Here is a 16,453-nt window from a genome sequence, read left to right on the forward strand (position 1 = left end):
ATACAAAAAAAGAGAGTACTTGAAACGTTCCACTTGTCGTGTTTTATCCATACATTGTAGCGTGCATGGTAGCGTGATAAACGATATAACATCAGGCAGTCCTTTTCGCACTATTTGTAAGTGCGATAGGGACGCACTAATGCGATAAAGTTTATCGAACTAGTGTGCTTCGCCCGCTGATTGGATATCCAGGTATAATTATTTCCTTCCAAAGTCTGGACGTGTTTCGCCCAACTTAGTCGATGCTACACGTTCTGTGTGGAGTTTATTCATACGCAAGTTATGGTGTCTCAAAGTTGGTCTCTAGAGTAGGTAAACGTCGGGTAACTTTTAGTACATGGAGTTGACGACCGGTCTGGCCTAGCGCGTAGTGACCCTGCCTGCTACGCCGCGGTCCTGGGTTCGAATCATTTATTTGTGTGATGAGCACAGATATTTGTTCCTGAGTCATGGTTGTTTTCTATGTATATAAGTATTTGTATATTATCAAAGAGGATCGAGTATTATAGAGAGTTACTGTCAAAGTAAAATATGTAACACAGTGCATAGACTGCCATCTCTCGACACAAGCTTAAAACTTTGGAACCTCACTTTTGACAATTTGGCCCATATTGTTAGCTTGATATGTGTTAAAATATTAATATTAGCGCCATCTAGCCGAGCGTTCCCCAAAGGTGTAACGTCATCTAGGCCACCGTACCTTTTTCTCTAGGGCTTTGAGGTACGTTTTTTTCTTAGACTTTATCCGTCTATACGGAGTTACATATGTCTTTGATATAATATCGTTGTCTGAGTACCTGCAACACAAGCCACCTTGAGCTTACCATGGGAGAGATGGATGGGATAAGAATGTCCTATAATATTTTTTATTTATTTATGGACGATAATAACGCGCCTATAACTATAGTTAAAGATATTACATTTACATATATTATATTTGAGGCTGTTTTGACAATTTTGACATAGAATCATTCCTTCAAGTGGATAAAAATAGTAATACTAAAAAAAAACAAGCAAAGTAACTTATGCGTCTGAAAATGTTACGTTATACTTAGCATTCGTATTTTTTTTGTATGGGAATTTCCATAGACTTCTGCTGCATGTCTTTGACGTGTCTGTTAACTGTGGTTGATGCTACTGGCTCTTATTCTTTTACTCCACAACTTCTTCACTACAGTCACTTTAGTAATGCAAGGTACGGGCACAGTATAATAAAGAGTACTATCGTACAGTATAGCCACTCCCGCTCCCCGCTGAAAGTGCCGCCCACCCCCTCTCGGTTACCTCACAGTTACCGCCTGTCAAAAACGCGAACAGTCGACCTGTCATATTTCACTCATACAAGCATAGCACGCGTTTACCTACACGAGCTTAGACTGTGTGCTAGGAACGCGCCTCTTTCATATATTTGATCGTCAGTGTCCGAGGTGTGGTACGGGCCAAATCCCGACTGAGGGACAATTGTAACTGATCCATTTTTTAACCCCCGACGCAAAAACGACGGGGTGTTATAAGTTTGACGTGTCTGTCTGTCTGTCTGTCTGTCTGTCTGTCTGTCTGTCTGTCTGTCTGTCTGTCTGTCTGTCTGTCTGTCTGTCTGTCTGTCTGTCTGTCTGTGTGTGTGTCTGTCTGTGGCATCGTAGCTCCCGAACGGATGAACCGATTTAGATTTAGTTTTTTTTTGTCTGAAAGCTGAGTTAGTCGGGAGTGTTCTTAGCCATGTTTCATGAAAATCGGTCTACTATGTCGCGGTCGGGGGTTTTTTCAAAATTTTAATTTTGTGGTTAGGTTATTCCATTATTACACTATTGAGTTCCACATATAGATATCCATTATCCACTGAACACGCGTGTCATATATAACTAAACCAGTGGACACTAATTAATAATATAATAATGTAAACATTGTAAAACATAGAAAAAATGGATCAGTTGCATTTATCCCCCCAGTCGAAATTGTCCCGCTGTACCTCATACATTCAAAATAAGCTTCAGAGTAGCTTTTTACCTGTAACCTGAGTATCAAAATTCAATTATACTCCCTTTTAGGATTAAAAAAAGTCATACTGAAATTTTGATCAGCGGTGAAATATTCAAGAGGAATGCAAAATACTCGCGCCACGCCGCGCCGGCTTCGTTATCTTGAAATATCCTCCATCTCGTAATGTTTGAAATGTTTCCTTTTTAACGTGCACCGCACTACGGAACGGAATTAGATTATACGTTATTCAAATTCCTTGCATTATTTCGCAGATTATTGGTTAAATTATCCTTTGTGGACTTTATCGAAATAAGAGCCTCTATCAAGAGTTCCTGAAGTTTTACAATATTTGACTCGATAGTAAATGTAACATAAAGTATACCTATTGTAATTTTTGGTTCTACGTTAGTACCCGTTGGGGGTCTGGTCACTTTTTGAATACAAATAAAACGAAGTAAATTATATATTTTTTACATGTGGCATTGTGTCATTTTAGGTTACTAAAGTTTCTGTTATACTTTATTTGAAGTACATATCTGGTCGGTTGCCAAACATTATATGCGGGAAATGATGATCCGTACGACAGTTCATTTTTGTTGGGAGAAACTGTCTATCAACATTGTCTGGACAAGTTTTGGTACTATTTACTTGGTAATTAAGTAATACAAATACCGTAAAAAACATATTCCATCATATACTTTTTAAATTCTATCCAGGAGCTGTTTGGAGGAACTGTCAAACATATCATCGTTCGCCTCGTCACGTGTTTAACTGTTTGCTTTTTCATTCGTATATTTATGCGAACAACCTTGCCATATTCAGTGTAACCGTTAGCGCACGCGCGAATATTATAAATATACCAGCAAATAGAATACAGATAAGATCAAAACGGCAGGAAGCACTATTGACCCCAATTTGTGCGTAATACAAAAACTGTGAATATTTATCACCTCTAAATATTAGCACGTACTGTTTAGCATTTGCTGTTCGTTCTGAATTTAAAGTACTAAGGTATCAGAGTGATTCCATTCCCTAGGCTAGAATTCTATCATCTTATAAGTCTCATAAACATAACCATTTGTTGCTGGTATGTTTTAAACGAGCCATAACACAGTCAAAAAGTGAAACTAGGTACTTAGAAATCATCTAACTACATTTTTGTAATTCATTTACAATACCTACTTTAAAAAAAATACAAGACATCATTCCCGCACCCCAAAACCCTTATACTCTATGGCTACCACTAGTTTTCAAAACTATACTTGATAACGTCACTCATCACTAAATCGAGAGACGATCAGTGTCATTTAGTCGCGTTCTCACGGGGCGCATCCATAGGGCTTTCGTAACCATTTCCACCTATTTAGTGGAGTGATGAAACCGGGCGCGGTTCTTCCTGTGCTATTATGCCTTCCTGGTACAACTTAGTAGATGTGCATATTGTGCATGTTTATGTTTGTTTATGTTTATTGGTTTTTCATTTGATTAGACTTTTATAACCAGAAAAATATCTGAATATGAAATAATTTCGTAATAAGCTTGCGAATTAATGCTCTTAATGACACATAATCAAGTGCGTGGCCGGAAAAATTAGCTGGAATAGACGTCGAATACAAATGGAAAAAATGTACCTTGGTTGAGACTTGAATTCACTGAGTTCGACGGTCGACATCTGGAGGTCGCATGCTCAAGTGTCACCTTAGGCAGTAAATAAATAATATTTCTATATATAATATTTGAAACCTGTCAAGTAACTAGTACTATGTCCTATAACGGCCACAATCGTGGTCAGAGCAAGCAAAACACGTTTCTACACAAGACATCGCCATGTTGACATTTAACATGCATGTCTTGTTATTTTTCACGGCAATTCCGTCATGGTTGCACAGAGCATGCTCCAATTTAATCGTGACGGCCTTAGGTAACGTCAAAATGTGGAAATTGGCCAATCACAGTCGTTTTTCTGTATTTAATGTAACATGGTTGCATGTTATCACGAAAGTTTACCAATATATATGAAGATACATAGAATTGAATGAACGGTTATCTAATACTGTTTTTTCTACTTGAACCGTTATGTAAATCGAGATGCATTGTAATGTTATCGTTATTTTTTCGCTCATTAGTTCTCAGTTCTGAGTTTCTGAGTTAAAGTAAATCTGTTAGTGCTCAATTAAATTGCAATTTGAAAAGTGATTCGAAAATTTATAATAAAACTTTTGTTCGAAATTCTCAACTAAATAATTTAACACTCAACAACTTTCTCCATTAGATACATATCAAACTTCATCTTTCATAAAAAGTATAAATTACCTACTTTAGGTATATACATTTGACATTAATTTCTCCTACACAATGTACATAAGCATAGATATCTATGATCATGTCAATAATAAAAATCTTAGAGCTATTTTTATCCAACATTGACATGCAATTTAGCTTTATCAAAGTCTACAACATAATACGACATTCATTTCTCATACAATACTTCAAATCTAAGGTACATATAACTTTCTATTAAACTTACAAAGCCATCAACTTAATCAATCTGGAATCACATGGCATTGATTTCTACAAAGATGAAGGCATCAGCTAGTCATCAACCCGTCATTGGACACAATGGTCTTGATGACGAGCTTTCGCGAATGCATCTTTGCCTTTCTCTGTTCCGTTTAAAATGGTGGTGAAATCTTCATTGCATTATGTGTATTTTACCACATTCTTGTAACGTTCTGTAAGTATATATAACCAAAGAGGATCGAGTATTATAGAGAGTTACTGTCAAAGTAAAATTTGTAATCACAGTGCATAGACTGCCATCTCTTGACACAGGCTTAAAACTTTTGAACCTCAGTTTTGACAATTTGGCCCTTATTCTTAGCTTGATATGTTTTAAAATGTCAAATACTAATATTAGCGCCATCTACTCCATCTAGCTAAGCGTAACCCAAAGGTGTAATGCCATCTAGGCCACCGTACCTTTTTCTGTATGGTACTGAGGTACGTTTTTTTCTTAGACTTTATCTGTCTATACGGAGTTATATATGTCATTGATATAAGTTATTATAGGGTCATTGTGCTAGTTTGCGCCTACGTGAGCTAGTTTTCGTCTACACACGGTATAGCATATATTTATTAAACTTGTAATATTTTACTTTTAGACAATAAGAATGGCAGTAAGTGCGAAAAGAAGGTCAAGTCACAGTCATAATCAGAGGTCGGACAGAGCTATTTTCATTATAATTTGAGGTGTGTGTGCATATTATAAGGCATATAGCTCACCCTGTATGACCTGAGGGCATTATACTGATTCTAGTAGAGCCTGTTCGGAAAGAGAAGGATTGTGAAATGTATGGGGTCCAATACATTCCACGACTCCTCTTTCCGAGCTAGAGTCTAGCTAGTGTAATGTAAGAATGTAACCTAAATGCTATTTTTTTTATAAAGAATTGAAGAAATGTTTAATCAAAAATGCATTCTACGATGTAAAAGAATTTTGTGTCATTTAAACATTTATGTAATGTATTCAATTATTATTCTAATTATTTTTAATATTGTATTATGATGATCTTAATTTAATTCAAAAATTTAAAGTTTAATTATTATATTAAATTTTAATATATGAACTGTAACTGTTGACGTGTAATGTATCTGTGCATTTACGAAATAAATGAATATGAATATAATTTATTAAGACAATTTATCAACCGTTTTCAACCAAACGGAATAGCCATCTCCATCGTTTTATTTAAAACCGTTTTGCACCAATTACAGCGTTAATCCGAACATCTGCGCAGCACGTGCGCGAAGGTACTAGTACTAACCCAATGCCACAGTTCACTCCGTGGCTTCTCGCATTAGTCGCATTGTACGCGTCACCTTCTATTGCAATATTAGGGAACGAGATGCAACATAGTGTTGTTGGCTTCACGTATCAATTGTATTGTCTTTTTAAGTGAACTAGAAGAACAAATGAACTAATAAAATGCACATTTTAAAACTGGAATTGTCATATCCTTCGTGTCACCATCAGTGAGCAGTAAGCGCTGCATCACAAGTTAATAGATGACTCATTAACACGATTTCTTATACTTCTGTAGGTACGGTTGATTTCACAGACATCTTATACTCCTTATCTATCTATCGTACCTACTACCAAAGACATATGTAACTCCATATAGACGGAAAAAATATAAGAAAAAACGTACCTAAAAGCCCTAGAGATAAAGGTACGGTGGCCTAGATGACGTTACAACTTTGGGCAATATTTGACATTTTAACACATATAACAATATGGGCCAAATTGTTAAAACTGAGGTTCAAAAGGTTTAAGCTTGTGTCGAGAGATGGCAGTCTATGCACTGTGATTACACATTTTACTTTGACACTTTGACAGTGACCCTCTATAATACTCGATCCTCTTTGCTACTACCTAATCTTATGGGTTAATACAAGAGTACAACCTGTACTGCAACTTGTACGGGAACTGGCCTGCAATTAATTATGTACAATAGTTACAATACAATAGTGTATCTAAAATATTCCTCTTAATTTAATCGTACGGCCTACGGCCTTTTCAATGTCAGATAATCTTTAATCTTTCGTAATCTGTTCTGATCTTGTCTTTGGAAGTGATAAGCTTGTCATAGTACCTAATGATAAAATTTGACAGAATTTATGTATGATACAATAATACGATATGTGCAATATTAAAAAGCTATAAGGTTTAGCTTTTCATCCTGACTTTTGATCATGACTACAAAAATTTGAATAGTTATTTGTTATACAAGGGGGCAAAGTTGTATTTTAACGCCGAGTGTGGAATTGAAAAACGAGCAAGTGAAAGGATTCTAAAGTTGACCCACGAGCGAAGCGAGTGGTTCGAAAATAGAATCCTGAGCTTGCGAGTTTTTTAACACACGAGAAGTAAAATACATTTGCACCCGAGTGTAACACAAAACTTTTCCCCTCACTGTAGCGAGGAAACTACAATGCAAAAAATGCGTTTATCACTGCTTCCAGTAGTTCCACAGGTGGTAAATCATCTTTATTACTAGATTCACCTACTATTATCAATTTTAAAGCAGTTAATTTAACTTTATTCAAGGTCAAATCACTTTACCCACTAGTGGATAAAATGCGTTTTTACCCGCTGGTATTAAAGGACAAAACACGTGTTTCCGAGCTAGTGAGGGGAAAAGTTAATTAATAACTCTGATCTTGTGTATATTTAAAATAACTTAAATGCCATAAAAAGAAATCATAATTGGAGACAAATATGCACTGTAGCTATAAAACTGCAACAATTACTACTAGTAATATCTGGGCAACCGAGCTTCGCTCGGTTCTGTTTCGTATCCTTGACATGTGTCGCCATCTAGTTCAAAAATGAATAGTACCTACATCGAGCGAAAGAATTCTCAGCCTTAACAACACAACTACTCCACAAGAGATGGCGCGCATTTTGCCACAAAAACTCAAATAGTGTATTTTTCATTCGTTTTAGCCTTGACCTGTGTCGCCATCTAGTGTTTGCAATAAATAGTACTTACATCGACCGAAAGAATTCTGTCTTAACAGTACAACTACTGTACACGAGATGGCGCGCGAAGAAAAACGCATGAAAACTCGAAAATTCGCGTTTTCCGGGACCTAAGGATAAGTTAGACCGATTTTTCACCCCCAAAACCCCCACATAACAAATTTCTGCGAAATCGTTAGAGCGGTTTCCGAGATCGTCAGTGTAAATAAATATATATATAAATAAATAAATAAATAAATAAATAAATATACAAGAATTGCTCGTTTAAAAGTATAAGATTAGTGTAGTATGTACTTAAATAATTAAATATAAGTGGAGAAAGGGAAACGAGTTGAAATCAAGTAAACACTTTCATTTAGCCTAGACCAGATTTGAAAGGGATTTCAGGTACGTAGTTTTAGTAAGTATGTACATATTCATACTTTTACTACGTACGTACAACTGGTGTATACTATTAGGTCTATTAGCTGCGAATTCATTCATAATTTCTCCATGCGATTTTGCAGCTCACTGTACTTTGGTACTTTTGATCTATACCTAATATTTTGTTGAAATGAGTGGGCCTTAGTAGGCTATTTCAGCGAATATTTCTAAGAAAAATAACTTTACAAAACATATAAAAAAAAATGTCTCTTCATAAATTGAACACAAAGGTGCATGAATCTATTGCAGACCCATATTTATAAAAAAATATATATTCAAAATATTACTTGGTTTACTGCGATGTATTGGCTAGACATAGTATTGTAAAAATAACAAATTAATGAGTATCAATTTCTAAAAGTTGGTTCTCCCAATTATTTACGAAACATCAACCCACTCATTTTCAAACATCGACGTGCATAATCTTTAGTCGTATAGATAACAAATCTGTCTTCACCCCGCTCGATCGACTCTTCGACAAGATTTATAAGGCATCTAATTTGTTTTGCTAAGCTACTCGCTCTTTGATTAGATCTATTTGCAAATGAATGACTCACTTACTCATTCGGTCATTGTAGTAAATTTGATGTCATCGTGCGACCATAGCTAGGACGATTGTGAATGTATAATTGTATCCATCTAATGCCACCGCACGCGATGTTGTTATTTTTTTTACCATTGAAGTTACGTCTATGCAATCGTTATCAGATATAAATATATCGGAGCTTTCAAAGCCCTTACAAATATCGGTACAGTAACGTCTTGACAATAGAGGCGTGTTGCAATATTTGTGAGAGATTTAGCAACTCCGATATATTTGATGGTGACTGGCTATCGTTATACATCGTTAGACATAAACTCCATATGTGCAGACTATTAGGTATAGAGTTTTTCTGGCATTCATATTATGGACAAGTAGGTAATTACCGGCGAGCACATCCGAGGTGCAATTTACATTTAAAGCGATGTTACAACCTATAATCAAGGCTTATGGAAAAGAAGCAATAATTTTCGAACACTTACTGTTTCAGCAGTAAAGTTGTGGCCGCGTCTATGTGTTATAGTGGTATCGGTATCATTATAGAGGTAGATAGATGTACGAGGAATCTTTTTGGCATTGACCATACTGTATAACATATGTAGTTCATGTATGCATATACCATGTTTAAATAAAACATGGTTTAGGTACTCGCTTTGACCATTTTCTTTAATCAATCTCAACATATTCGTATGTCGTAGTAAAGGATTCATGTTTAAGTAGAGTACAGCCTTTGCAATGCTTTTTCAGTCTGCATCTATATTAGGCAGGTTTCAGCGTCCTATTTGGACAAATAAATTTTGACATTGATTTTTTGACTAAACATTGTCCTCTCTTGTCCACAGAAAGAAGATCGAATCGCTCGGCAGGATGACGGCGATGTCTCAGGAGGAGATGGTCGCCGGCGCGCGCACCGTCGCCGCGGGGCTGGAGGCCCTCAGGGCCGAACACGCCCAGCTGTTAGCTGGGCTGGCGGCCAACACAGAGCACGACCATGAGAAGGCAGCGCTGGTCAGGAAGAGTAATGAAGCTATTGAGCTTGGGATTGGAGAGGCACAGGTAAATACAATCTTTGCGAAGACGCGATCAGTCGCGGCCCGGGGCTACAGGCCCTCAGGGCCGAACACGCCCAGCTGTTAGCAGGGCTGGCGGCCAACACAGAGCACGACCATGAGAAGGCAGCGCTGGTCAGGAAGAGCAATGAAGCCATCGAACTTGGAATTGGAGAGTCACAGGTAAATACAATCAGCTGAACAGTGACTGCTGAGCTGCGAAGTGGACTGACCAATTCTAGCATAAAGCGCTCCATCTACAGCAAGATACGCAACTGTGATGAATCATTTGATCGTAACGCTTTTAAATTACACAAACCTCAAATAATCCAAAAAGTCCATTTAACACCTACAAAGCTCGCTATCCTTCCATTCACACGTCGCTGAAAGTTCGCTTTGGCCTCAATTGTTAAACGCATTTTCACGAGCGGCCACCGTCCAACCCAATTCTATATACCTCAATTAAAGAATAATAAAACGTTCAATTAGTACCACAAAGCCTCTTAAACCCTTCCTTTCACGCGGCGCTGAAAGCGCGCCCTCGATCGCAAAGGAGCATCATTTAGGTCGCCTGCCCGCGGCGTGGAGACTGGAGAAGAGCCTTTTGAATTTTACTCCGCGCCGGGTGGAAATTAACGGGGGCACTTGCAGGTGTATAATGTAGGGGCCGCTGGAGTGTGGAATATTCAGTATCAGCAAATACGACAGAAGCGCGCTTTTCTTCGTGTTTGACGAAGTTTGTCGAACAAATTCACCAAAAATATGGGAAACAGTTTTAGTATGTCATTTTACCTATTTTTATATAGGTAAATTAAGGGCACTAACTGTATAATGTAGGAATTGCTGTGTGTTACCAAATGGCGCGTTTTTCTTCGTTTTTGACAAAGTTTATCCAACGAACTCTCCAAAAATATGGGAGTTTTAGTATTTCATTTTATAAAGTAACGAAATTAAGGGCACTAGCAGGTGCATAATATTCATAGTCAAATGATTGTTCAGCAAATAGCTTGAAACTTTTAATTGTTATTGACCGTATTCTTGAACTAACCGATTAATAAGGCGGTTTCAGACGCGGAGATTTACGCGCGCATACGGTTGTTTATAAAGAAGTTACAAGCTTCCACGTGCGTTACATGCGCGATATTTTCCCTTACATCTTGATCGTTCATTTCAACCGCCGTGAAAGTCAAACATGGCAGGGGTGTTGTGTCAAGGTCAGTTTGCAGGTGAAGGTCATTGAGGTTAATTACGTATTTTACAATGTAATTTATATGCGTTTAATGCGTTAGCAAGCAGCAGTTTTCAGCGACCGTTAATTGCGCCTAGTGCTCATTAGGGTCGATAACCTCATATAGTTTAAATCAGAAAACTGTGGGGCACTTCTAGATGATACTAGCCCAGGACGGGAATAAGTGGCGTAGGTACACTAATGAAGATCTATGCTCAGCGGTGGACGATTAAAGTCTGAAATAATGATGAACCTTAACACCTTCTTACCAACTACGTTATTCAAATGTCTGTGGTGTGGTGTATTCCCATGTTCTATTTGTTGTTTTAAACACAACTTGATGGCTATTGCGGTTACATTCTACATTTCATAGACACGCTACCACAGACCGCAAGTAAATTTATATGGCGAATGTAGACTGAACAAACTACGTCGCAAGTTGTTGGTTTGCACGTGACAGACTTTGTACGATGGTCAGATTAGTAGGGAAGGAAGGAGTAGCAAAAGGAAAATATTTTTCTATATGATTATTCCTAAGTTTGTCCCAATTACAAAAACGCTGTGTTTTTAAAAAGGTAACTGAATCCTTCTGTAACTATTCATCGATTACTATTCTCCTATATAAAATCAAATCAGTCAAAATAGTTTCATCGCCAGTCCACCGACGCCGGACTCTTAGATTTTCAATAAAACCCCGTCGTTTTTGCGTCGTGGATAATTATTAGTATAATTGGATGGCTGTGATATTTAAATAAAATTCTTCAAAAATAGAGAAAGTTACACAATACTTACGTTTAACGGGACTTCGTTAGAACTCCCGATATTTCATAATCTCAGAAGCTATCCATTCTAAAACCTTTTGGTGATAGATACATACGTAGTGAGGATCAGGTCAGGAGTATAGTCACCCATACAATTTTTATCACTTTGTGGGATTCATTTGAGTGTGTTAAATATGCATTAGGATGTCGTAATGCGTTTACGCGTTGAGTGTTTCTAATGCATTTCTAATTTGTATTGATAATGTTGCTTTGTCTCCTGAACCTGCCTTTTAAAAGGTTACTTAGAGAAGGCAGCCGCAGATACATCGGATCCAAACACGTCTCTATTGCCGAAGCAGTAGCTCGTGTATGATATTTTTTAGCTCCTCGAGCGATCCGAGCGAGCTGATTCACCAGTGACAATTCGTCACTACTTTAAAAAAAACTTGTATCTTCGTCTGTCACTGAAAAGAAAATTGTAGTAAGTATGTATGGACTGCATATAGACTTACTGCGTTTTAACTTTGAGGAACAGCGTGAGATACGAGATTTTTTAAAAGTAGTGACGAATTGTCGCCCGACAGTGACAGTTCGCCGTTCATTGCTTGTTCAACCAGGAAATATTGACGCTGAGTAATAATGTTACTTATCAACCCAGAAATAGGCACTTAATTGTCAATGTCACTGGTGAAATAGCCCACTGATGGCGGCTGAATAAGCGACATTTTTCATTACTGTCACTATTAAAAGGAAACGAAGATGTATGACGGTCCAAGGAACCTAAGATTTACACTTAGTTCCGCGTTCACAGAGAGTTCACCGAAACGGACACGGATTGTGTCGCTTAACTATAGTAGTCTGTTTGACAAGGGTCTCTAGTTAAGCGTTCCTTACATTCTTCAACCTTTTCGAAGAAAGAGTATTCTTTAGTATTGCTACTACCTATTTTACCCTTAAGTTACTCTTAAATTTTAGTACTACCTATTTTACTCTTGACAACTAAGAGTAAAACAAAGATTCTAAGTCTCAGAGATGCAACTTTATTATTTTAAGAAGTTATAAACGGTCGATAGTGGTATAACGAAATAAAGGGCAAATACAAAAATATTGGTTGCCGCAAGTACGGTAGCGCATAAAAATGAACCCGTCTAGACAGAAATTTGAATACTTGCGTGTACGTGTGTATTTCATTTATGCAATGTTGATGGAAAAGAGATATTCTTAACTTACTTTAGAAGATATTTTCACAAAATCTGTAGTCATAGTTAAAAAAACCGGCCAAGTGCGAGTCGGGCTCGCGCACAAAGGGTTCCGTAGCAGCAAATATAATAAACTTATTATGTCAATTTATACACCTGCCAAAATTACAGTTAAATCAACCTATCTCAAAAACTATAAGAGATACTTTGATCAAACCAAAAATCGTTGAAAGAGTTAATTAGCATGCATCACCTCTATTTTTTTTAGAATTTTATACCCCGTAGTTATAAAAATAGAGGGGGGGGGACATACTTTTTACGACTTTGAGAGCTGATATCTCAAAAACCGTTCACTTTAAGAAAAATGTTTTTTAGAAAACTTTATATCATTTTAAAAGACCTTTCCATTGATACCCCACACGGGTATGTACATCGAAAAAAAAATTTTCATCCCTCAGTTACATGTATGGGGGGCCCCACCCCCAATTCTTTTTTTTACTATTTAGTGTCATAATTTTGTAGCGGTTCATACAACACATATTCCCATCAAATTTCATCACTGTAGTACTTATAGTTTCCGAGTAAATCGGCTGTGACAGACGGACAGACGGACAGACGGACATGACGAAACTATAAGGGTTCCGTTTTTGCCATTTTGGCTACGGAACCCTAAAAATAGTTTTGGACGAAAATGAATATTTGTCCGACTACCTAACTAGTCGTGTCAATCTAGAAGTTATCATTTACAAATTAAACAAATACAGGTAATAAAGTGTCTTGCTGGTCTAATCTTTGCATCACAATATCAGCTGTAAAAAAAATTAGAGAGTAGAAAATGGCTGGACCGATTTTGATAGAACATTATAAAAAGCATCACTAGAAAACCCAAATAAAAGAATCTGCATCCAAATCAGTTCACCCGTTTAGGACCTACAGTGCCACAGACAGTCACACATACCGGTCATACATATAACATCCCTCTTTTTGCGCCCGGAGAAAAAAGAACCTTACATCATTCCGAGATTTCACAGACGTTTCAACCAATTGAAAACCCCGCCGACTAATCCCTTTGTCTAGCCACCCTCTAGTTGCACAGGCGCGAAACGAAGTTGCACCCTAAGTGATGACGCAGCCCTCGAGCCACAAAGCCTACTTGTGAGGCTGATGACGCGGCCTGTGGCCCAAACGAGTTGCTTTTTGTTCGAACTCCTCTGTATTTCGTTCGTACTCTTTGTATAAAAATAACTAACAATTTTTTTCAATACAAAAGTACGGGATTTGTGATCATTAATTAACACATCGGTATCGGTATATCGGTAACTAGTGGCACTTCGAGAATAAGAAAAGAAACCAATAAAAAAAGGAATTTTAACCATTTAATAAGACATTCGTGATAAATTAGAAGTACGCTAACACACCTCGGACAATGCCGATCAAATATATGAAAGGGGCGTGTTCTTACGCACACAGTATAAGCTCGTGTAGGTGAACGCGTATCATGCTTGTACGAGTGAGATATGACAGTACGGTACGATAGTAATCTTTATTATACTGTGACGCTACGAAACTATTGGCCACTAGTCTATGGGCTCTGTTTATACCTAAAGGGTGTCACCCGTTGCTTGTTCAGGCATTCCACTTGGACCACACAGCGTTGCTCTTGACTTGCAGAGTGCTGAACCAAAGCTATACGAATACGACACTCTACATGTGTGGCATTTGTACTTTTATGCAAGCTTTCGATCTGCGAGGTTAATTTAGTATCATATTATTATTATATTGGTTTGGTATTGGTTATCATATTGTAGATACATTTTATTTCATTGTTTGTACGTATGTTTTCCAATTATGACAGCTCAGTTTATTTACGGCAGTTTTTAGTGATGTTCTTCTCAGAATAGAGGCTATTCTTATTCACAACTTACGCTACATACCCAGATATTATGTTATGTCATTAAAATCTCAACCGAAATACGTTCAAAAAGACTGTTATACGCGGCCCTCCGTGTGCTATCCGATGGAATTCTTCCATCCTCTTCGATCATAACCACATCATCGGTCCACGTTCCGTGGGATTTTATTCCAGCTCTTCTCTCGAATAATTATCAACTTACTAACCAAGCCCATGTTTCGTCCAGGTGATGATGGCCCTCGCCTCCCACCTCCAATCAGTGGAGGCCGAGAAGCAGAAGCTCCGCACGCAGGTCCGCCGCCTGTGCCAGGAGAACGCCTGGCTGCGGGACGAGCTGGCGGCCGCCCAGCAGAGATTGCAGGCTTCGGAGCAGAGGGTGGCACAGTTGGAAGAGGAGAATAAGCATTTGGATTTCATGGCATCCATACGGTAAGTGTTCACTGTCATTTAAGTCTATCGGAATAGTCCGGAGCGCTGATGAGCTGGCCGTCGCCAGCAGAGACTTCGGAGCAGAGGGGGGCACAGCTAGAAGAGGAGAAAAAGCATTTGGATTTCGTGGCGTCCATACGGTAAGAATCCACTATCATGTAGCTCTATCAGGGTATAGCAGGGTAGAGCAGAGGGTGGCGCACAGCTGTAAGAGGAGAATAAGCATTTGGACTTTATGGCATCCATACGGTAAGAATCCACTATCATGTAGCTCTATCAGGGTATTGCCTGGTTCACAAACAAGCTGTTTCACTGGTGATGATGGCTTTAATCGTGAATTCAAGCCTCATCGCTATTCTCTAGGTCTAGACCTAACATTTCTGCAATATCACAGAATATATAATAGTACAAGTACAGAAGGCTCACTCCTTTGATGTTCACCAAATGCCGCCATTCTAAATTCTTACCTACATTAACAAAGGGACCGCACGCGAGCACCCGACATTGAATTGTAATGCGCCGCGCGAAGCTCGACACCACTAAATGGGCCGCGAATTCGCGGCCGCCGGCATGCACTTGTAGCGCGGCGATAGAATCCCGGAGTGAGCCAACCCTGGCACTTATGACCGTTTTTGTTATCAGTGCCCTATAAACGGTTAACGTTTAAAGTTCTTTGTTGTTAACACACAATTTGTAACGTGTCATTTTGTATATTTCAGCAAATACGACAGCGACGTAACAGAAGACACAGAGACCAGTCGCAGTGGACAGTCGGAAAGCAAGCGCGACGACCCCATGGTCGATCTGTTCCCAGATGACGACCACGATGACAATCGCAACAACAAATGTAAGTAATCAATTAATCATACATTCTCACTGTTTATCAGAATAAAAGTTTTTACGGCGAAAGGTCGTAAATCACATCGTCCCATCACCTGCAGGGCATGTTCACTCATTAGACTGAGACCTTTCGTAGCAGGGGAATGTGGATCGCGTCTGAACATATTCGTAACATTTTGCGATAAAATTATTGTCAGAATAGGTATCAATCGGGTCGCTTACTATAAGTACGTGCTAGCTGGTCCGGAGCAAACATTATTTAAAAATATAATAATTTTATTATAATAAGGCGTCAGTGGGATGTCTTTTCGTCTTTATTTAAGTATCTCTTTTAAACCCGTGTTTTGGTCGAATTAATTCACTGTATTTAGTCGAATTTATTGTCTAAAATTCTCCTTACTCTACTGGTGGGATGTGGGATCATAACGGTTAAAGAGCCTTGTTTTATAGTCTAGTTACTAAAGGACAGGACTACACTCTGTGTGAAAACTAATTTACAAGGTTATTCCAGTATGCATTGCAGTATGTTGTCGAGTTGCTATAAAAATG

At 38.2% G+C, this 16,453-nt stretch overlaps 1 protein-coding gene across 1 annotated transcript in view; it reads left to right on the forward strand.

Moving 5' to 3' along the window:
• Positions 1-16,453, forward strand: part of LOC125235103 (kinesin light chain) — a 59,085-nt gene that overhangs the window by 13,345 nt on the left and 29,287 nt on the right. The window contains exons 3-5 of the mRNA XM_048141537.1: positions 9,329-9,542; positions 14,862-15,064; positions 15,784-15,911. Coding sequence (XP_047997494.1) covers positions 9,329-9,542; positions 14,862-15,064; positions 15,784-15,911 — 545 coding nt within the window. The remainder of the gene's footprint in view (positions 1-9,328; positions 9,543-14,861; positions 15,065-15,783; positions 15,912-16,453) is intronic.

This window comes from Leguminivora glycinivorella, chromosome 17 (genome assembly GCF_023078275.1).
Source record: "Leguminivora glycinivorella isolate SPB_JAAS2020 chromosome 17, LegGlyc_1.1, whole genome shotgun sequence".
NCBI classification, from domain to species: Eukaryota; Metazoa; Arthropoda; class Insecta; order Lepidoptera; family Tortricidae; genus Leguminivora; species Leguminivora glycinivorella.